This window comes from Heterodontus francisci, chromosome 41 (genome assembly GCF_036365525.1).
Source record: "Heterodontus francisci isolate sHetFra1 chromosome 41, sHetFra1.hap1, whole genome shotgun sequence".
NCBI lineage: Eukaryota > Metazoa > Chordata > Chondrichthyes > Heterodontiformes > Heterodontidae > Heterodontus > Heterodontus francisci.
Genome location: NC_090411.1, coordinates 34,921,035 through 34,944,456, shown reverse-complemented (window position 1 = coordinate 34,944,456; position 23,422 = coordinate 34,921,035). Strand labels below are relative to the sequence as shown.

Here is a 23,422-nt window from a genome sequence, read left to right as displayed (position 1 = left end):
TCAGAGGTACCTGTTCAGACCCTGAGTACTGCTGTGCAGAGGACTGCCGTTCCTCTCCTGGACAGCAAAGGGCAGCAGCTGCTGGAGGACGACCTCCATTTACACCGCGGCCCATCTTGCACCAGTTGCAAGCTCTTTGTTCTGATAAGAGCCACGGGCCGTCGTTATAGCTGCCACACAGCCGTAAAGTAGATTCACTTCGTATGCGACAATTAGAAGGCAGAACCTCAAGTAGTTGCTATGTTTAATTTTGTCTGATACAAAGCGTGGTTAAAGGTGTAGCTTACGTCCTGTAGTGGCTTAAAATTTGCAATTTAAAAGTCCAATTTGACTAAAGTTCTTTACGATAGTGGCGTAGAGTAGGTATTGGCTCACTTTCCGACAGTGTGGCAGGCGGATCGTAAAGTGATTTCAGAGGCTTATATTGCGTTTAAAAGCATTTATCCATTATAACTGAGAGGAAGCCGCTTCCTTTAGCCGCACAGGTACCACTGGTCAATTATTTATTCAGCTGCTGTCTAAACGGCGCATTCCAGGCCCTGGGTTTACGACACTGTTGCGCGGCCGGGCCGGGTGCTGGTTTGCGGCAGTGTGGCGACTGTCTGCCGGGTGGCTGAGCTTTCGGGGTTTTTATTTTTTGAATCCGGCGGCATCGGGCGGATAAAAGCGAGAAAACCGGGTAAAAACCGCGCGATCCGGCGCACGGCGGCCTTGGGCGTTTAAAATCTCAGAAATTTTATACGGCGAGTGAGGTAATCGGTTAAAATATCCCCCCGTCCACCGCGCCCCCCCCCCCCCCCCCGGGTCTCGGGGCTTCCCGGACACATCGACAGTGAATCGGTCACCGCCTGGATCAGTGACACTGCATTTATATAGCGCCTTCATTGCTGTCCGTGCCAATGGCTCAAGGGGCAATAAACCTATTTCTTCCCCCCTCCCCCATTAACCAGGACTGGCCTCAGCTGCCAGGACCCCCATCCCAACCAGCACCCCCACCATGGCCAAATAGCTGCAGACGTTCAGCCACTGAACCCTGGGGTGAAGGAGAGTGTTTCGGGGTGGGATACTGTGGCGTGCGGACACTCTGAGAGCTGTTACCCCCATCCCTCAGAAGGTAACCAGTGCCTTTGGGAAAGATTTGGGGGGTGGGTGGGTTTGGTTGGGGGGGGGGAGGGGTTGCCATTACGAAGCAGCAGATGGTAAAAAAGTTGAAAGGAAAAAGAACTTGCATTTCCGTAGCGCCTTTCACAACTGCCAGACGTCCCAATGCGCTTCACAGCCAATGAAGTACTTTCAAACTTTAGCTGTTCTTGTGATGTAGGAGCCACTTTGTGCACAGCAAGATCCCTCAAACAGCAATGAGATAATTAACGGATGATTTTTTTGTGATGTTACATGCATACGAATTGGGAGCAGGAATAGACCACTCAGCCCCTCGAACCTGCTCCGCCATTCAATAAGTTCATGGCTGAACAGATTTTTTCACATTACCACCAACCCCGATAACCTTCCACTCCAAGAATCTATCCACTTCTGCCATAAACATGTTCAAAGACTCTGCTTCCACTGCCTTTTGAGGAAGGGAATTCCAAAGACTCACAATCCTCTGAGAGAAAAACATTTCTCCTCATCTCTGTCTTAAATGGGTGACCCCTTATTTTTAAACAGTGACCCCTAGTTCTAGATTCTTCCACAAGGGGAAACGTCCTTTCCACATCCACCCTGTCAAGACCCCTCAGGATCTTATATGTTTCAATCAATCGCCTCTTACTCTTCTAAATTCCAGTGGATACAAGCCTTGCCTGTCCAATCTTTCGTCATAATATAGCCCGCCCATTCCAGGTATTAGTCTAGTAAACCTTCTCTGTACTGCCTCCAACGCATTTACATCCTTCCTTAAATAAGGAGACCAATACTGTACACAGTACTCCAGATGTGGTCTCACCAATGCCTTGTATAGCTGAATCATAACCTCCCTACTTTTGTATTCAATTCCCCTCGCGATAAACAATAACGTTCTATTAGCTTTCCTAATTACGTGCTGTACCTGCATACTAACCTTCTGTGATCCATGCACTAGAACATCCAGATCCCTCTGCATCTCAGAGCTCTGCAATCTCTTACCATTTCGATAATATGCATCTTTGTTATTCTTCCTGCCAAAATAGACAGCTTTGCATTTTCCCACATCATACTCCATCTGCCAGATTTTTGCCCACGCACTTTATCTATATCCCTTTGTAGCCAACCTACTTTCCTGCCTATCTTTGTGTTCTCAGCAAATTTAGCGACAATATCTTCGGTCGCTTCATCTAAGTCATTTCTATAAATTGTAAAAGGTTGAGGCCCCAGCACTGATCCCTGCGGCACACCACTCGTTACATCTTGCCAACCAGAAAATGACCTATTATGCCTACTCTCTGTTTCCTGTTAGTTAGCCAATCTTCTGTTCATGCCAATATGTTACACTCTACACCATGAGCTTTTATTTTTTGTAGTAACCTTTGATGTGGCACCTTATCAAATGCCTTCTGGAAATCTAAGTACAATACATCCACCGGTTCCCCTTTATCCACAGCACATGTAATTCCCTCAAAGAACTCCAATAAATTGGTTAAACATGACTCTCTTTAACAAAACCACGTTGACTCTGCCTGATTACCTTGAATTTTTCTAAGTGCCCTGCTATAACATCTTCAATAATAGCTTATAACATTTTATCTAAGATGTTAAACTAAATGGCCTGATCTCCCCTGCTCTTCAAAATAGTGGCTGCGGAATGTTTTACATCCACTTGAGAGGGCAGACAGGGCCCTCGATTTCATGTCTCAAGCGAAAGACAGCACCTCCGACAGTGCAGCACTCCCTCAGGACTGCACTGGCAGTGTCAGCTTGTGCTTAAGTCTCTCGAGTGGGACTTGAACCCACAACCTTCTGAGTTAGGTGGGAGTGCTATCCACTGAGCCAGGGCTGACACTGGTATGTTGGACTGACTGGAGTGGGAAGCAGAGAGACGGGGTGGTGTAAGGTTGTGTCTGGGGGCTGTGAGCGAGATCACCCGTGTGCACTCAGCTGTCTCACTCCTGTTTGTTCATTCATTGACATTTGGGTGTCTCTTTGCAGCTGATTGTAGAAGATGGCGAGATTCCTGACCCCGGTGATCCAGGATAATCCGTTCGGATGGGGACCATGTGCTGTTCCAGAGCAGTTCAAGGACATGCCTTACCAGCCATTCAGTAAGGGCGACCGGCTGGGAAAGGTGAGACTGTTCCCTGAGGCGACCGGGGGAATACACGGGGTAACGAGGGCCCGTGAGCAGTGGCTGATTGACCAAGAACAGTGTATCAAAGCTACCATTATCATCACCTGCTCACCTGTTAGATACACAAACAACACTGTTAGACTTAGCATAAACTAGCAAATCTTCTGTGTCATTGCTCATGGGTAAGTTGGAGCATGGGCAGGAGGGTAGAATTGTGCAGGGTGGGGTCTGGAGCGGAGGGTAGGGGCTGGGTATGAGGAGGGGTCTGTTCGGGGCTGGGTGTGAGATGGGGGCTGGAGTGCGGGGGGTGCGGTCTGAAGTGGAGGGGGTGCTGGGTGTAAGGACGGGTCTGGAGCGGAGGGTGGGGGCTGGGTGTGAGGTGGAGTGGTGTTGCAAGGGTGCTGACAGAGTGTGAAAGGGTCGGTGTTACAGGAAGTGTGTGCTGTATGCCAACTTTCAGCTCATTGCAGGTTAGCAGCAGAGATTTCCTTAACCAGTGAGCGCCGTCTCTGGGCGTATTCGATTAGGGGATTCAAATGTTAAACAAGTCTTTAAAAAGTATCACTTACTCGTGAATGTGTACGAATTGAAAGCATGGCTGTTTGTAGGGGAGTTACTCTAGTTTGCTTTCAGTAAGCAGGTTTAACAATTTGTAATTTCAGGTTGCTGATTGGACAGGAGCAACTTATCAAGATAAGCGATACACCAGTAAGTACCAGAGTGCCTAATGGATGATGGATACACTTTATAGGTGCCACCTACCTCAACAAACAGCCGTCTGAGCCCAGATATTCTGCATCAATGGCTATTTGGCCATCAAGGGCATCACAATAGAGTCTGGCCACATTGTGTCCTGACTTTCACCTACACTCTTTTTGTAGGAGTTAGTGGATATCAATCAGGACCAGGAACCATGGTTGTCCATCCTTCCTTCCCTCCCCCGACCTGCTCCATTGTAACTTCTCAGCTGAGATTAGCCATCTCAACATAGAGTGATCCGGGGACTTTCCACTTGTGGTAGGGAAACTATTAGAGAGGATTCTTCGGACAGGATTTACTCCCATTTGGAAACAAACGAACTTATTAGCGAGAGGCAGCATGGTTTTGTGAAGGGGAGGTTGTGTCTTACTAATTTGATTGAGTTATTTGAGGAAGTGACGAAGATGATTGATGAGGGAAGGGCGGTGGATGTTGTCTATATGGACTTTCGTAAAGTCTTTGACAAGGTCCCGCATGGCAGACTGGTGCAAAAGGTGAAGTCACACAGGATCAGAGGTGAGCTGGCAAGATGGATACAGAACTGGCTCAGTCACAGAAGACAGAGGGTAACAGTGGATGGGTGTTTTTCTGAATGGAGGGATGTGACTAGTGGTGTTCCGCAGGGATCAGTGCTGGGACCTTTGCTGTTTGTAGTATATATAAATGATTTGGAGGAAAATGTAGCTGGTCTGATTAGTCAGTTTGCGGACGACACAAAGGTTGGTGGAGTTGCGGATAATGATGAGGATTGTCAGAGTATACAGCAGGATATAGATCGGTTGGAGACTTGGGCGGAGAAATGGCAGATGGAGTTTAATCTGGACAAATGTGAGGTAATGCATTTTTGAAGGTATACAGTAAATGGCAGAACCCTTAGGAGTATTGACAGGCAGAGAGATCTGGGCGTACAGGTCCACAGGTCACTGAAAGTGGCAGCGCAGGTGGACAAGGTAGTTAAGAAGGCATACGGCATGCTTGCCTTCATCGGTCGGGGCATAGAATATAAAAATTGGCCAGTCATGTTGCAGCTGTACAGAACCTTAGTTAGGCCACACTTAGAATATTGCATGCAATTCTGGTCGCCACACTACCAGAAGGACGTGGAGGCTTTGGCGAGGGTACAGAGGAGGTTTACCAGGATGTTGCCTGGTCTGGAGGGCATTAGCTATGAGGAGAGGTTGGATGAACCCGGATCGTTTTCACTGGAACGACGGAGGTGGAGGGGCGACATGATAGAGGTTTACAAAGTTATGAGCGGCATGGACAGAGTGGATAGTCAGAAGCTTTTTCCCAGGGTGGAAGAGTCAGTTACTAGGGGACATAGGTTTAAGGTGCGAGGGGCAAAGTTTAGAGGGGATGTGCGAGGCAAGTTTTTTACACAGAGGGTGGTGAGTGCCTGGAACTTGCTGCCAGGGGAGGTGGTGGAAGCAGATACGATAGCGACGTTTAAGAGGCATCTTGACAAATATATGAATAGAAAGGGAATAGAGGGATATGGTCCCTGGAAGTGCAGAAGGTGTTAGTTTCGGCAGGCATCAAGATCGGCGCAGGCTTGGAGGGCCGAATGGCCTGTTCCTGTGCTGTACTGTTCTTTGTGTGCGCACGCGAGTGTGTGTGTGTTTCAGTGCATTTTTGTCTATGGTTTTGTTGCACCTATAATGGGAGCACTTACTCTTGTGTTTTTTGATCTGGTGGTTAGTATTTGTGGGATCTTGCTGTGCACAAATTGGCTGCTGTGTTTCTTATATTACGACAGTGACTACACTTAAAAAAAAAACATACTCATTGTCTGCAAAGTGCTTTGGCGCGTCCTGAGATCCTGAAAGGCGCTATAGAAATGCAGATTCGTTCGTGTGCGAAGATAGCTTGCCACTTTTCTGTTCTTGGTGACGTGCTGCCTCTTTCCCCCTCCTGCAGATAAATACTCCTCCCAGTTCGGTGGCGGCAGTCAGTATGCTTACTTCCACGAAGAGGATGAGACTAGCTTCCAGCTCGTTGACACAGCTCGCACGCAGAAGACCGCGTACCAGAGGAACCGCATGAGATTCGCTCAGGTGAGCGCCTGGGAACCAGGCGTATTCTTGGGGTGGGGGTTGGAATTTGAGGCGGCCTGCACAGGCAAGGGTGGGTGAAACATGGAGGGCCTGATGACAGGTCAGCTCTTTGGTCTGAGAATGTCAGACTGCCGACACACAGAGAAAACAGAAAATGCTGAGAAGCTCAGCAGGTTAGGCAGCATCTGTGAAGAGAGAATGTTTCAGGTCAATGACTTTTCGTCAGAGATGGAACAGGTCTAATTGAGTGCGGAGCCAGGAATATATTTGTGTTTCATTGCTGACAAAATGGTTGTGGTTCAGACTGTGTGTGTGCGTGCGTGCACGGACTATCCTGGCTGATTAGGTTAACAGACACCATCCAGCTTTGTCAAACCCTTTAATGTATAGCTGAGCGGAGAGAGCCGTTTAGCAATAGAATTTCTTGCTTAAGTTCTTACCTGCATGTTTAATGAAAGGCTGCAAGGAAGTTTGAGGGGTTAAACTGGGCCTCTCTCCGCACAGGAGACCTGCAGCTTACACGTGTGTTGCTAACTGAATGTCCATCAATAAATAGCTTTTTCCTAAAGAATGTTCATCATGCTGTTCGTTCAGCGCAGGTTTGACACTCTCTTTCTTGACTTTTGCAGCAGAGAAACATGAGGCGGGAGAAGGATCGCCGTCAGCTGCTACAGTTTAACATGCAGACTCTTCCGAAAAGTGCCAAGCAGAAGGAGAGGTGAGAAAACTAGTACAAACAATTGTTTGTCTGTCTGTCCGTCTCTCCTGCTTTTCCCCTTCTACAATATGCTGAGTCCCTTGCTGGGGTCTTCAGGCTGCTCTGGTTCACTCATACAGTTGGCTGTTGTTTCACGTTGAGCTGGCAAAGTTATTCAACTGTGGAACTCATCAACACTGTCTTCACCTGACACTGGTGTCCACTCCAGATACAGTCAACAAGCTCAGCTTCGGATTGATGAAGACACCCCTCTCAATGTCTCTTAACTCATTTAAAATTATTCTTGGATCCATCCCTAATCAGGATAGGGATAGCTGGAACCCAATCCATGTTTCCATAGTTATTGACACGTGCGTTTCTTTTGGGGAGGAGGAAATGTTTTTCCAGTGTAAGTTGGGTTGTTGGGAGGCACGACTGCAGGATGGAGCTGTGTTCTGTTGGACGAGCATTTCCTGAAACATTGAGGCCGGTGTGGATGGCTTTTGGATAACGTCGATCACCCACCCCCCAAACATCCCTCGAGGTGGCGGGAGTTGGAGGAAGGTCCTTACTGCAGTCCCTGAATCCTGTAGGGCCATAGTTGCCCAGGCTCCACTTGTCCTCTGCTGCCTCTCCCAAAGCTGGGCACAAGTAGTCAATGGCAGCCAACAGGATTGGGTTTTTGGTTGTGCAGCCTTCCTGGGTTGAATAGCTATCTGACGCTCGGGGCGCTAAGCTTTTCTACGCAGATGGGCCACTGGGCAGCATATTCTCAGATATGGGTGTTTTGTTTAATGGTTTAATTTGGGATCTCCCTTTCCATCTGGTATCACTTGAACAAGTTCCCTTCCTAATCTCATTCCAGGGATCGCTTGCGTCTGCAGAAAAAATTTCAAAAGCAGTTTGGCGTGCGGCAGAAATGGGACCAGAAAAATCAGGTCAGACTCTTAAAACTTTTGCTAATCCCAAAGGAAAAAACTATCAAAGTATTGTCCCAGTCGGTGTGAAATTTAGAATACTGAGAATAGAATGACTAGGAGTGGGAGAGGGCTTATACCACACTTCATCGCAGGGTGGTTGTGGGCCTTGCTGCATTACATATCAGAGCTGTTCATGTTTTCTCACCATTTCCCTGGTCGTTTGGTACTGTGCCAGCTGATGGGCGATCTCCTGGGTAAACTACTAAACGTGTTGGGTGGAAAATCCAAAAACATAATGACCTGAGTGGGAGACAGGTTTAGTTGTCTGGGATTACCATCCTCATTGAAGAGGAGTGGGGCGGGAGAGTCTAACCTCCCTTTATATGAATAAAAGCAAAATACTGCGGATGCTGGAAATCTGAAATAAAAACAAGAAATGCTGGAACCACTCAGCAGGTCTGGCAGCATCTGTGGAGAGAGAAGCAGAGTTAATGTTTCGGGTCAGTTCCGAAGAAGGGTCACTGACATGAAACGTTAACTCTGCTTCTCTTTCCACAGATGCTGCCAGACCTGCTGAGTGGTTCCAGCATTTCTTGTTTTTACTCCCTTTATATGAGTTGCTTAATTGCCCTTGGCTGTGAGCCTCACATCAGGAAATTACTTTGGGTTTGGGAATCAGATTTGTTTTCATTTGTCTGTTGTGGAGCTATCCTCATTTGATTTTTTTTTTAAGTATTCTTTCATGGGATGTAGGCATCACTGCATTTTTTGCCTATCCCTAATTGCCCTTGACAACTGAATGGCTTGCTAGGACATTTCAGAGTCACATGTCAGCCAGACCAGGTCAGATTTCCTTCCCGAAAGGACATTCGTGAACCAGATGGGTTTTTGTGGCAACCGATGATAATTTCATGGCACCATTACTGAGACTAGCTTTCAATTCCAGATTTTTAGTAATTAATTGAATTTAAATTCCACCAGCTGACGTGGTGGGATTTGAACCTGTGTCTCCGGGGCATTAGCCTGGGCTTCTGGATTCCTAGTCCACTGACGTTCCCACTGCGCCACCATCTCCCCTCTGTCTTGATCGCGATCATCTTTTGTCTCTGCCTCCTTTCAGTCTGGACAGCCATGTGGTGGGAGTGTAATTGGGGGGCCTTGTGTCCGGGGTTTATTATTAGGGGTTATCCACTTTACCTGGCAGCTGACCATCTGGGTGGGGCAAGTGAAAACACACCCTCGATGTCGTTTCACCTGCAGGCCTTCCCATGTAGATGTGTTGCCAGAGACATTCTCTGGTTTTGGAAATACTTCAAGTTAATTTAGCCACGACGATTTACAATTCTGCACTGTTCGGGGTTAAATTTTGTCCAGTAATGCTCATGTGAGGCGTCTTAGACAGTTTTAATCTGTTAAAGGCACTATGTGTATGCACGTTATTGAGAGACATGCTTTCAGCATGGGGTATGGGAAAGGTATCTGCAGAGGGCTGAACTGTAACAATGTCCTAATAATACGTTTTGATATGTTTTGTTGTTGGAGGACGTTGAGAGATTTTCCAGTTGCCTCTTTGTTTTAAAGTTTATAGCCCTTCATGAGTAACACGGGCACAATAATCCACTTTGCCTGGGTTGCTAACACGTTCCTTTCTTGCCACTGACAGCTGAAGCCGAGAGATTCTTCTGTTGAAGTGCGGAGTGACTGGGAGGTGAAAGAGGAGATGGACTTTCCTCGGTTGATGAAGATGAGATACATGGAAGTGGCTGATCCCAGCGACATGTGAGTCATAGATTCATAGAGAGATACAGCACCGAAACAGGCCCTTCAGCCCACCGAGTCCATGCCAACCATCAACCACCCATTTATACTAACCCTATATTATTCCCATTTTTCCCCTCACATCCCCACCTTCCCTCAAATCTCCTACCTACACTAGGGGCAATTTTTTTTTACAACGGCCAATTTACCCCTCAACCTGCAAGTTGAAGATAAATGTCTCCCCTTTCCCTGACTTATAAAGTGCGGCCCTGCCCGATGAAAGCAGGCTGGTGACTTTCCCCAGTTCTGTGCCATTGCACCTCTTACTCAGTCACCAACAGTGTGGACTGTGTGTGCCTCACCTATTCCCTGTGCAATATTGCTCTGGAAAGCACTCTTGCAGCTCAGTTTTCGAGGCTCCATAGCTGTCCTGAAGGCAAATCAACCTGCCTCTGTTTTATTCTGGCTGCAATTTCAGCCAAGCTCCCATTCTTCTACACACTTCAGTGCAGTACTGAGGGAGTGCAGCGTTGTCTTTTTGGATGAGACGTTAGAGCAAGGCCCCGTTTGCCCCCTCAAGTGGACTATTTTACAGAAGAGCAAAGTAATTCTTCCCAGCGTCTGGCCAATATTTATCTCTCAACCACTGTCACGGAAACAGATAATCTGGTCACTGTCTCAATGCTGTACTGTGCTGCCTTTCCCTCAGCGAGTGCTGTGGCACACTGGAGTACTACGAAAAGGCCTTCGACCGAATTACAACCCGAAATGAGAAACAGCTAAGAAGCATCAAGAGGATTTTTCACACCGTCACCACCACAGACGATCCCGTCATCCGTAAGGTTAGCTCACAGATCAGACCTCGTAAAACAGGGTGGGCGTGCAGAGCAGGAACATTAATAACCCCTTGATAGAGGTCCTGAGATATCATAAAACAGCTGCATAACATGACAGACTGGAGATGATTGGGTAATCTCGACATCAGTCACAGCTGGAGACTGCATTGCTGTAACTGGGATTGATTTTACACACATTATGTAACTATCTTCCACTGACTGCACCTTACTGAGCAAATAATCCTGCTGTATCCGGGAGACTCTTTGCTGTATTTATTAGTAAATCGAAACCACGAGTCCCATTCAGCTTCCATCTCCTGACTTGACACAGTATTCACTCCGTAATAAAAAAAAAGTTAGATTTTGTTGTTGTCCGTTTTCTGTTCTCTCGCCCTCCCCCAAGGCCATGGGTGCTGGCCACCCTCCTTTATCTCACCCAAGTACCTGTGCTTGACTGCAGGCTGAGCCAGTGAGCTTCCCGGATTTATTTGATTCGTGGGCAGAGGGCATCACAGCCGCTGGTGCAGGAGCAGGAATTTTGCTGGATTTTCCTGTTTCTTGTCTGGGAATACTGAGATCAGTGATAACGCACCAACTGCAGTCTTGGTTCAGACCAGGGATAGAACCTGGATCTCTTAGCCTGTGTGGTTCCACTGTTCACTGTCACTGCATCTCCTCCTTCGCAGCTTGTGGTGGAGGAAACGTGACTAAATAAAAGCTATGTTCATTTTATTACAATACTCCAGCTCTCTCCCTTCCCGCTCTTCCTTTCTCCTGAATTGGTTGACTTCTAGCTGGCCTGTGGTTTCAGAGGGCCAAAAATCCTCTGAAGGGTGGACCGCTGACCCACAAAAAGCAGCAGATGCAAAGTCAATTAATAATTAAAAATCTTGGATCAATAGAGTTTTGTGAGGCAAGGGTATAAAAGGATCTGAAACCAAGGCAGTGGATGGAGTTGATTAGCCATGATCTCATCGAATAGCAGAACAGGCTCAAGGGGCTGATTGGCCTCCTCCTGTCCCTATTACCACTCTTCAGTTTGCTGTATGACTGTGGGGGGGGGCATCACAGCCAGCCTGAAACTGTCCTTGCGTGACATCCAGCCAGGATCACTTGGGTGGTTATCTGTGTTATTTGTTTACTGATGTGGGTGAGGCTTGGCAAGGTTGGCATTTATTGCCCATCCCCAGCTGTCCTGAAGATGCTGGTGGGCCATCTGCTTACACCACTGCAGTCCTTGTGCTAATAGTGCTCCCACAATAGTGTTAGGGAATTACTGGATCTCCACCCGGTGAGGGTGAGGAACGGCATTACCTGTCCAAGTGGGCATGGTGTGTGACAGTGATGAGTACCTGGAGGTTACTGGTGTTCCCATGATATCGATGCTCTTGTTCTCTCTAGGTGGGAGATCCCTGGCTGCCTGTTATCCCCGTTAGGTTGAACTGTACTCTGTCACTGAACTGGAACTAATTAGCTGGCTAAATTCTTTAATGCTGTTTAATCCAGACCAAGCTCCTAACTCAGTGACCCTAAGTGGAGTTCGAAGTGATTAGCTGTCCCTGTCTAATTGAATGGAATGCTGTTTGCCTCTCTCTCCAGTTTTGAGCGAGCAGCTGATTCTTTGTGTGTTTACAGCTGGCCAAGTCTCAGGGGAACGTATTTGCAACAGATGCCATCTTGGCCACGCTGATGTGCTGCACCAGATCTGTCTACTCCTGGGACATCATCGTGCAACGGGTCGGATCCAAGCTGTTCTTTGACAAACGTGACCACTCTGACTTTGGTAAGGAGGCAAGTGCTGATCGCAGCACCATGACAGATACATTGCATTTTTCCATGTATTTTACCCCTCTCCCACAGTCCCTCTGCACCTCTTGTCACTTATAAACCTTTTTTCTTTAATGTCTGGCTGATGATTGGGCCTGCTAGTCAGAGAGTTGGATGTGTATTGTGGTCGCTTGTTAATTTTCTGTTTTTATCATTCAGATCTGCTAACAGTCAGCGAAACAGCAAATGAACCCCCTCAGGATGAAGGGAATTCTTTCAATTCACCCCGTAATCTGGCCATGGAGGCCACTTACATCAACCACAACTTCTCTCAGCAGTGCCTGAAAATAGTGAGGAAAGGCACACCAAATGATGTAAGTGACTTGTCTGTAAACATCATAGTTATGCTGTAACCCTCAAGGTGTCATTTTAAAAACAAAAATGCTAAGCTTTATAAAACACTGGTTGGGCCTGGGCTGGAGTACTGTGTTCAAATCATTGCTGTGCCAACTAGCAGCAAGACCATGCAAACTTATTTAAGGAAATATATGTCTTCATTTTCTCGAGCGAATGAAATGAGAGTCTGAGGTGACCAGCGAGATAGTAAGATGACATAGCAAAGAAAGTGTGAGAGAGCAGTACAGATAGAGACCAAACAAGTTGTGTTCCCTGCAGTTTTCAAGATATTAAGGGAAGCAGATAGGGTGGATGGAGCGAAACTATTTCTGCTGGTTGCAGAATTTAGGACTGGGGCCATGGTCTAAAAATTAGAGCCAGACCTTTCAGGAATGGTGGTAGAAGTTTGGAACTCTTCTGCAAATAGAAATTGATGCATGATCAATTGTTAATTTTAAATCTGAAATTGATGGATTTTTTTGTTAACCGAAGGTATTAAGGGGGCAAAGGTAGGTATATGGAGTTAGGTCGCAGGTCAGCCAAGATCTCATTGAATGGTGGAACAGGCTCGAGGAGCTGAACGGCCTCATCCAGTTCCCTTGTTCCTGGAATGAAAAACAGAGTAGCACCAAGAGATAGAAACAGTTAGAGAGCAGGGGAGATGAGCAGAACTATTGTTACAGGAAGAATTTTGTTTCCTTTACGGCAATGTCAGACTATTGACTATATTTTTAAATAGGCAACAGGGAGCAAGCTAAAGTGTACTGCCGTCCTGCTTCAAGACATTTAAGTGGACATGATTGTTTTAATTCTGTTGAAACCAAATATTGCTCGTCAGTATCTGTTTGAAGAATATCTATTTCACCGGTGCAATAATAGTGAGTGCGTGTCATAGTAATCTATTGGATGTGAATTGCTTTGGGAATGTCCCGATGGACATAAAGACTACTGTAAATAACACAGGTTTTTGTTCTTCTGTTTCTCAGACTAGTTTTAGGATTGGTGATTCTTGACCAGTGCTTTCTCTCCTGGGCCTGGGATGAGCAGAATATTATCTGGAGTTGGGGGTCCTTTGGTTATGCGGGGTGGCAGGGGGCTGACTCACGTGGCTGGTCAGCATGCTGTCTCATGGGGCTCTGTACATTTTTCTCCAGTGATTTCAGCTGTTGCCCTGTTATATGAGATGGACTGTTTACCGCTCTCTGTCTCTCTCTCTCTCTCTGCTCTAGGGCGTTGAGAAGTACAAATTCCCGAATCCAAACCCTTTTGTGGAGGACGACGTAGACAAGAATGAGGTGGCTTCAGTGGGATACAGGTGGGGAAAGGGAACCCATTTACTCCCAATCCTGTGAGCTTGTGAATGAAATCCATGTTAACACTGGATCTGATGCTGTGATGAGTAGTAATATGAAGGATAGCTCGGGCAAGTGACGTCACATGATGTGAGACAACACAACCTGCAGCAAGTCCCCTAGGTTTCTGTATTTAGCACAAGTAACATGATTTAATATTACTGGGATACAACAATTTGGCACAAAAGGATTGCAAAAGGAGCAAATTCAGATAGTTGCATTCAATTTTACAGCATGGAGACAGGCCATTCGGCCCACCAAGTCTGTGCTGTTCATTAAGAAACAGAGTGCCTTGGTTGTTGATGAGAAGCTTGCATGCAGCACGGGGCAGTGATGTCCCAGGTGTGGACAGCACCATGAGGTGACGAAGACTGGCCCTTTGGAATGAATAGTTCTAAGACTTGCGCTGGGATGTTGGGATCATCCAGCTTCTGCTAGCATTCCCTACAAGTTTTTTTTGAATACTCATTCTTGGGATGTTAGCATTGTTCCATAGGCTGGCATTTATTGCCCATCCCTAGTTGCTCTGAGAAGGTGGTGGTGAGCTGCTGCAAACAGTTATATCAACTGTGTGGCCATTTCAGAGGGCAGGTAAGAGTCAACCATTTTGGCGTGGAACTGGCATCACCTATTGGCCCCGACCCAGTAAGGACAGCAGGTTTCCTTCCCTAAAGACAACATTAGATTTTTAATGACAATCTTTTAATGATGAGTTTCATGATCACTTTTACTGATCCCAATTTTGTATTTCCACATTTCAAAGAAAAACAATGAATTCCAGTACTCAAAACAGTAATGGTGGGATTTGAATTCTTCTTTTCTGGATTATTTGTCCAGTAACATGACCACTACACTACCGTTCACCCAGCTATAATCCTTTGACCACGCTGTTTAAATCTAAGTGAATGCTGTCCTTTTAACGCTGTACCACTGCGTCTCGTCTCTTCCCCCTGCTCCCCACTCAGTCTGTTTGCTCTGATTTGTTTCCTGAAGGTATCGGAGGTGGAAGCTGGGGGAGGACATCGACCTGATCGTACGATGTGAACACGATGGGGTCATGACGGGAGCCAACGGTGAAGTGTCCTTCATTAACATCAAGACACTGAACGAGTGGGACTCGCGGGTAAGAGCCGTGATCTCCCACAGTAATGGGATTTGCAAATAGTTTCTCCAGGTAGTTATTGGCCTTTCACCTGCTGCGGACCAGGTGATCAGTCTAAAGGCAGCTGTGCAGCAGGGCACCACTTCATCCCAGCAGAAAGGTTCTCACTCGTGACTTTGTATTAGCGATCGTGAAGACTAGGCCCTTCCTATCTGGGAAGGAGCAAAGATTCACTTTCCTCCCTCCCTCCCGACAATAATAACTTCCTTTTGTTGTGGTTTCACACTGGCCATTATATGGTTCCTGACCCAGGTGACTATACTTCCTGGATATTTTACTTCTGGTTGGGAGGGTGGGGAACCTGATCCTGCTACTGTAATATCAGCAGGCCAGCACTTTAGCCCACTGGTTAGTAATCAAGGAGTGGCAAACTTGTCTGTTTCTGCTTCCTGTTTTCCCCTCAGCCCCAGCATGGGGAGGCTGAGATCAGTGCCGATCAATTCTGGTCTTTGTGGCTTTGTACGTGCACTTTGCGGTTATGGGCTCCTTTTTTTAAGGGTTCCAATTGGGTCCCTGAGATGGTAACGGGAGAGGAGCACAGGGACAGCGTGAGAGGTGAGGCTGTGAGTGACAATCACACCATTCGAGACTCTGCAGGGGTGGTGTCAGGTGAAAAATAGATTTCATTGTATCCTCCTGCGTGTTTTAAACAGGGGCAGATGGTCCAGGGAGGATAGTCGTTCCAGGGGGTCCCTGGGGAGTGCGTCTGTGTTTCCAGGGGGTCCCCGGGGAGTGCACCTGTGTTTCCAGGGGGGTCCCTGGGGAGTGTGTCTGTGTTTCCAGGGGGGTCCCTGGGGAGTGTGTCTGTGTTTCCAGGGGGGTCCCTGGGGAGTGTGTCTGTGTTTCTAGGGGGTCCCCGGGGAGTGTGTCTGTGTTTCCAGGGGGGTACCCGGGGAGTGCGTCTGTGTTTCCAGGGGGGTCCCCGGGGAGTGTGTCTGTGTTTCCAGGGGTGTCTCCGGGGAGTGCGTCTGTTTCCAGGGGGTTGCCTGACTTGACACAGACTAGAATTGAAGCTGCTCTGAGTGAGTCAACTCTTCACTGGACAACCCAGCTCTTTCCAGCCTTTGTGTGGACCTTTAGTGAAGTGTCTTATAAAAGTAAAACTGTTATCAAGCCTCCTCTTACTGTTATTATTAACAGGAACTCCACAGTAAGGTAGGGGCTCCTGCTGGGCTGCAGGCAACTGTAGACTGTGTATAAATGATTGAATTTTTGCTCTCCTGTGCAGTACTGTAATGGGGTGGATTGGCGTCAGAAGCTGGATTCGCAGAGGGGAGCTGTTCTTGCCACAGAATTGAAGAATAACAGCTACAAGCTAGCTCGATGGACCTGCTGTGCGTTGCTGGCCGGATCGGAATATCTCAAACTCGGGTAAGGAGGCTGGGCTTTGCAAGGTGAGAGGGAATTGAGTTGTTGAGACTACCAACAGTTTAAATAAAAACGGAATGTTGCTGGAGTAAGGTGCATGAGTTCCAGTTGATTAGTTTAAATCCCAAACCTCTTGTCTGAGAGGTGGCTTCGCTTGGTCTTCAGTCTTGGCTCCGTGGAGCACTCTTGTCTCTGACTCAAGATCATGGTTTTGAGCCCCACTCCAGGGACTTGGGCACAGGCTCGCACACCCAGTGTAGTACTGAGGGAGAAACGTTAAACCAAGGCCTTGTCTGCCCTTCTGGGTGGATTTAAAAGATCACATGGTATGATTTCGGAGAAGAGCAGAGCAGTTCTCCTTTGTCCTTGGCCAATGTTTATCTTCAACCAACATGACTAAAACGCATGATCTTAACTGTTCCTTCTTTAACATTTTTTCTCTTTTTGTCGTCTTTCCATTTTATCGTTGTTTGAGCTCCTCTGAACTCCCGTCTTCCTTGTTCCTTTTCAACTGCAAATACCCAATCCCACCAGCTCATCCTCCTCCCTAGCTAAAGTCATTCTCACCCAGTATCTTGCCCCATCCGCACTTCTTGTTTCCTCCTACAGTTCACAGGTTCTTAAAATGCCAGCAGAAGTAGGACATTAGGTGTTGAAACTGAGTCAGATGCTGAACCTCCATCACTGTGTCACTGTGCAGGGCATCAGAACAAAGTGTCTGGTGGTGGGAGGGTGACTGTTGGCCAGTGGTACCAATGTCTCTCATTCTCCCTCTCTGTTTAAAGGTACGTGTCCCGATTCCACATCAAGGACTCCTCTCGTCATGTGATCCTGGGCACACAGCAGTTCAAGCCCAACGAGTTTGCCAGTCAGATTAACCTGAGCATGGAGAACGCCTGGGGGATCCTGCGCTGTGTCATTGACATCTGCATGAAGTTGGATGAGGGAAAGTACCTCATTCTGAAAGACCCCAACAAGGTGAGCCCTGGTGGGATGGGGGACACCGGCAGGGTGATACAGCAGGAGCACTATTACTGCACGACAGACACTCATTTACGGGGAAGTTGGATAAGTACACAAGGGAGAAAGGAGTAGAAGGATATGCTGGTGAAATGAGATGAAGAGGAATGTGGAGCATAAACACCAACATTTTTTTTTATTTAGAGTTACAGCACTGAAACAGGCCCTTCGGCCCACCGAGTCTGTGCCGACCAACAACCACCCATTTATACTAATCCTACAGTAATCCCATATTTTCTAATATTTGTCAGTTCCGAAGAAGGGTCACTGACCCGAAACGTTAACTCTGCTTCTCTTTTCACAGATGCTGCCAGACCTGCTGAGTGGTTCCAGCATTTCTTGTTTTTATTTCAGATTTCCAGCATCCACAGTATTTTGCTTTTATATTAATCCCATATTCCCTACTACATCCCCACCATTCTCCTACCACCTACCTACACTAGGGGCAATTTACAATGGTCAATTTACCTATCAACCTGCAAGTCTTTGGTTTGTGGGAGGAAACCGGAGCACCCGGAGGAAACCCACGCAGACACAGGGAGAACTTGCAAACTCCACACAGGCTGTACCCAGAATTGAACCCGGGTCGCTGGAACTGTGAGGCTGCGGTGCTAACCACTGCGCCGCCATGGACCAGTTGGGTCTGTTTCTGGTGTATTCTCTAGAGAGAAGTGGCTGCCGAATTTTCATTCTTTATTTTGGAGCTTTTTTGCAATCCCGGGAAGTAGAGCTGCTTTTAAAATTCAGTGGAAATTGAATTATTGGACAGTATTGGATAAAATTGTGTGCACCTTGCTGTCAGTTTTCATTCAGTGCAATCTCCTCAACAAGGGCACGAGTGTTACACCAGGACTGTGTAACAATTGGAATGCTGGGCTGAAAGAGAAGCTGTGTATTGAGGGAGACAGCAACAGTATCTGCAGTTCAGGGAAATAAATTGTTTGGGAGGTGGGAATGGCTTTTAGAAGGGTAATGGAAAACTTGCAGACATTTTGTATGAAGATTGGGCAGGAATGAATAGCGAGGGGGAGCAGGTGAATCATTTTTGTCAATACACTGTAGTAAATGGAGCTGGTGATGCCCCTGTGTGTGGGAGTGGGGGTGGGTGGTGTGAGGTGCTGTGCACAGTGGAAGCTCCCTGGTGGTTGAGCTGGTGTCCGTTTCCTGCTGAACCTTTCCTTCTGTCTCTCCCTTTCTGCAGCAAGTGATCCGTGTCTACAGCCTCCCCGATGGCACATTCAGCTCTGAAGAAGATGAGGATGAGGAGGATGATGAGGATGAAGAGGAGGAGGATGGTGCACAGTGAGGAGAATAGAGAACCCCTGACTCAGTGCAAACCTTTTATGAAGAGTCACAGAATGGTGTGGGCCAGATCTTACCAACAGTAGACTCAAAGTTCACTCGAGCTGTAGCATGGTGAGGTTTGAATACAAGTTATGCCTTTATACATTGTACACTCTCTCAAACAAAAAATACTCTTCACAAATGCTTCCCTCAGTAGTTTTTATCCAGAAACTCTAGCTCCTGCCGGAGTAGTACTTTGCCACCATTTCCCAAGTGTGAGCCCAGGGGGCTGTTTAACTGTAGGGCTGTCATAGCTGAGCCCAGCCTGGCCCCTCTGCTCTGACAATGAATCTACACCCTGAAGAAATGACCCATGTCCACCCTTTACAGCCGCTAATGGCCCTCCTCTGTGTGTGTGTGTGTGTGTGTTCTCTTGTGTCTGTTCGGTCTCCCTCTCGCTGTCTCTGTCCCCCCCCTCACTTACTCAGGGCAACTAACATCAATTGCAACCCCACATGGTTTGCCTGAGGCTGAGGATTAAAGCTGGACCTCTGCCTGCTCCAAGATCCGGCACCAGGCTGGCGGTGTTTCTGACTCTCTGACTCCAGTGCCTTCCACAGTTCAATAACTGGCTGAACTCTTGAAATAGGTGAATCTCTCACAGCAGCTTCCTGCCAGCTTCTGCTCGAAGAGGACTGAGAGAAGTTGATCGATCTGTCTCAGTGTGCAGGAGGATTATGTATCGTGGTATTAAACTCAAGTCCAGAAGGGTGAATCTTCATAAAATAATAAATAGGAAAGCCTGGGATATTATAAGTAAACTGGAAACTTGTATTGGGATGAAGTTTTCCAATACCTTGGCTCATTCTGCTGGATGGGGCACTGTAGGTAAAACAGTGGAATTGCTAAATTGCAGTTAGGTGGAGGGTGCAGAGTGTCAACCTTCAAGGAGAATAATTTTCACTCTCCCTCCTTTGCTCTTTCATTTCCATATGGGACTATGAACAGGTTTTAATTACTTTGCTAATTTGCCTCATTTTCCACCCCCCCCCCCCCCCCCCCCCCCCCATGGACCCCATTCCAAGAAGAGAATCTGACGGTGCAGCCTCGTCCATCTCCTGGATTTAAGATCTACCTCTCACCCCAATTATGTGTGAACTTTTTAAATCTGATGTTAGTCTGTAATGAGGAGCCTCATTTAAAATCTGTTCAAAAAAGGGATGCATTGTCCGACTTGAAGCTTTCGAGGGAGGGGTTGAGTTTGTGTACAAGGCCAACAAAAATGAAAATAAAATATTCCATTTTGAAGTGTGTGTTTTCCTTTTGTTTAGTTACAGCAGACAGAACACTGTAATGGAGAAAGATCTGTATTTCCATAGCGCCTTTCGCAACCTTAGGATGCTCCAAAGAACTTTAAAACCAATGAAGTACCTTTTTCAAGTGTAGCTGCTGTTGTCATGTATGAAACTCAGCACAGTTTCATACTTTCACACAGCAAGATCCCACAAAAAGCATGTGATAATGACCAGATAATCAGTTTTTGAGATGTTGGTTGAGGGATAAATATTGGCCAGGACGCTGAGGAGAACTCCCCTGCTGTTTGAAATAGCAGCCATGTGATCTTTTATATCCACCTGAGAGAGCAGAGAGTCTTGGTTTCATGTCTCATCTGAAAGATGGCACCTCCAACAGTAACACACTGGGAGTATCAGCCTGGATTGTATGCTCAAGTCCCTGAAGTGAGGCTCAAACCCAAAACTTCTGACTCCCAGTTTGGAGTGCGAGGCACTGAGGCACAGCTGTAAGATTAAGACAGGACAGCCTTGTTCACATCATCGCATTGCCTTGGTTTCAAGCTTCCATCACTAGGCCAGTTTGATCCTAAAGAGCTACTGGTCCCCTCTCCTCCCAGCCAGGGAATGTTTTAATTGCTTGTTAGGAAGCCACAAAGTATGGGTTTGAGCCCCTGCTTGGTAGGGATGAGGAACTCCTGAGCAGGGTGATGGGTAGCACAACTTCCCCATAAGATGAATGCATTGTCTCCTCTTAACCCACAACTCCGAGCAGTGGTGTGGAGATTGTACACTGGGTCACAGTGCCATGGAGCTAGAGAACGGGCCACACACTCCCTGCTGCTGTGGCTAAACAGCACCTCCTGCTCAGAGGGGTGGATGTCTGGTGGGTATGGGATCTGACTCTGCGATTGCAGTGTCTTCCACAGTTCAATAACTGGCTGAACCCCTGAAATATGGTCAGGTGAGTGATGCGACTAAGGACTGGCAGAGCCTGTGAATCCAGTGAGAATCGGTCTCTGCCTGAAGCGAGTAATCAACACTAAATTGCTTAATTCCTCGCGGCAATGGTTTGGGTCAATAATAATGATTTGTTTCTCTGCACTATTTTTAACTTGTTTGCTGACTCGATAACTTGAAATTCATGGCCCAGTACACAGTGTTTCACCAAGTGTGGCATCTTCCTGTTGAAATTGTACTCACTGGCTTTCCTCCCATCACAGCAAAGGCCTTTATTGGAACAATTTTGACAGGTGACAGTAAAAAAAAAAGGAACAAAGTTTGACTCCCAAATACCAGAAGGAAAGAACTTGCATTTATGAACTTGCCTGTCATGAACTTGGGACATTCCAAAGTGCCTTACAACCAATGAAGTACCTTTTGAAGTGTAGTCACTGTTGTAGGAATCGCAGCAATCACTTTGCACACAGCAAGCTCCCACAGAAATGAGAGCTATTTGCCATGGCACTGGGGAGAACTCCCCTGCTCTTCAAAATAGCGGCTGAGGGATCTTTTGCATCCACCTGAGGGGGCTGATGTGATCTCGGTTTAGCACCTCATCCAAAAGAAGGCTCCTCTGACAGTGCAGCACTCACTCGGCACTGGCCATGTCAGTCAAGATTATGGGACTCCAGTCCTTGTAGTGGAACTGCTGACTGGGTGAGAGTGCAGCTCACTGGTCTAAGACTGGCACTTGGCAAGCGTTTTGTTGGTAACTCAGGCTTGTCTGAATTGACCCTTTAGGTGGAGCAGTCGTTCTGTATGGACCCCATTCGTAAGTGGTTGTGTATCAGGAGAGAGCACAGAGGAAAAGGGCGAGGTTAGAAATTTAAAGGAATATGATTAAAGTTCCTGAAATGTAGCCTTCACACATGGAAATGACCAGGAGTTAAAGAAGTATATGGAAGTGGCCTACAGAACATTAGTAAAGTTTCTCATTACATTAAAGAGCAGGGATTGTAATGTAGTCAATTTGTGCACAGCAAGATCCCACAAATGGATGGTGGGTAAAGGGAGGGTCCAGGACAACAGGAGAATTCCCTCTTCTCCAAATAGAGTCACTGGATCTTGAAGACCTAACTGAACACACAGGCAGGGTCCTGGTTGGACTGGGTCACTGCAGCTTTGTAACCCCGAGTTGCTGAGCTGGCCTCCATTAGACCAGCGTTACACAATGGAAATCACTGAGCAGTTTGTATAACATGAAGCTGTCTCAGACATCGGCTAATGTTAGTAAAACAAAAAATCTCATTCATACAGTATGGGTAAATGTACTTCATGTGTATGCTTACATTTTCATATCTTTGTGGGATGTGGGCGTTGCTGGCACAGCCAACATTTATTGGTCATCCCGAATTGCCCTTGAGAAGATGGTGGTGAGCTGCCTTCTTGAACCACTGAGTCCCTGTGGGGTAGGTACACCCACAGTGCTGTTAGGAAGGGAGTTCCAGGAGTTCGACCCAGCGACAGTGAAGGAACGGTGATATAGTTCCAAGTCAGGATGGTGTGTGACTTGGAGGGGAACTTGCAGCTGCTGGTGTTCCCATGCATCTGCTGTCCTTGTCCTTCTAGTTCGTAGAGGTCGCAGGTTTGGAAGGTGCTGTTGAAGGAGTCTTGGTGAGTTGCTGCAGTGCATCTTGTAGATGGTACACACTGCTGCCACTGTGCGTTGGTGGTGGAGGGAGTGAATGTTTAAGGTGGTGGATGGGATGCCAATCAAGAAGGCTGCTTTGTCCTGGATAATTAAAGACATTTGAAGTGATGTTACTGGGAACACTAACGTGACCCAAGCTTAGTACTGGGACCATGATCTACAGGTGGAATGCATGCGCACAAAGAGACTGGAGACAAAAGCCCTGGAACCTTCTAAGGAACAGTTGGAGGGCGGGGAGGGTTATAGGCTGTGGGTGGATGAGCTAAGATGATTGAATAATCTTCTCCATCTACATGAGGATAACAGCACAATGAAAGGGTTATGGTCTTCTTGCTCCAGATTTCATAACCCCTCTCCTGAAGATGCTGACTTGTCGATTAAGACTCTCATTCTGGGATACAGTTCTATTACTGGCGTTAGGGAACTGGAACTGGAACTGGATGAACTTCGGATCATTCGGGAGGCGGAGGGGGTTATTGAGAGGAGTTATGGGGAGGTAGTCACACCTCAGGTAAAAGAAGTAGGTAGATGGGTTACCGTCAGGGGAAGGAGAGGGAACCAGCAGGCAGTGCAGGGATCCCCTGTGGCCGTTTCCCTCAACAACATGTATACCGTTTTGGATACTGTTGCGGGGGACGACTTACCAGGGGTAAGCAATGGGGTACAGGTATCTGGCACAGAGTCTGTCCCTGTTGCTCAGAAGGGAAGGGGGAAGAGGAGCAGAGCATTAGTCATTGGGGACTCCATAGTTAGGGGAACAGATAGTAGGTTCTGTGGGAACGAGAGAGACTCACGGTTGGTGTGTTGCCTCCCAGGTGCCAGGGTTCGTGATGTCTCGGATC

General features: G+C 47.2%; 1 protein-coding gene across 3 annotated transcripts; it reads left to right on the top strand.

Annotated features, from left to right (window-relative positions):
* The first annotated feature begins 376 nt into the window (after positions 1-376).
* On the top strand, positions 377-19,943 carry eif3d (eukaryotic translation initiation factor 3, subunit D). Of its 3 annotated transcripts, none has more exons than XM_068019798.1 (15): positions 377-485; positions 3,124-3,259; positions 3,925-3,970; positions 5,939-6,075; positions 6,705-6,793; positions 7,638-7,710; positions 9,356-9,471; positions 10,160-10,292; positions 11,922-12,069; positions 12,273-12,427; positions 13,679-13,764; positions 14,795-14,924; positions 16,192-16,334; positions 17,117-17,309; positions 18,553-19,943. In XM_068019798.1, the coding sequence occupies exons 2-15, from the start codon at positions 3,137-3,139 to the stop codon at positions 18,655-18,657; spliced, it is 1,677 nt and encodes a 558-aa protein (XP_067875899.1). In that variant the 5' UTR covers positions 377-485; positions 3,124-3,136; the 3' UTR covers positions 18,658-19,943. The 3 variants fall into 3 exon arrangements, with proteins under 3 accessions (XP_067875899.1, XP_067875897.1, XP_067875898.1); XM_068019796.1 differs by lacking the exon at positions 377-485 and adding an exon at positions 573-679; XM_068019797.1 differs by lacking the exon at positions 377-485 and adding an exon at positions 682-752.
* The last annotated feature ends 3,479 nt before the right edge of the window (positions 19,944-23,422 follow it).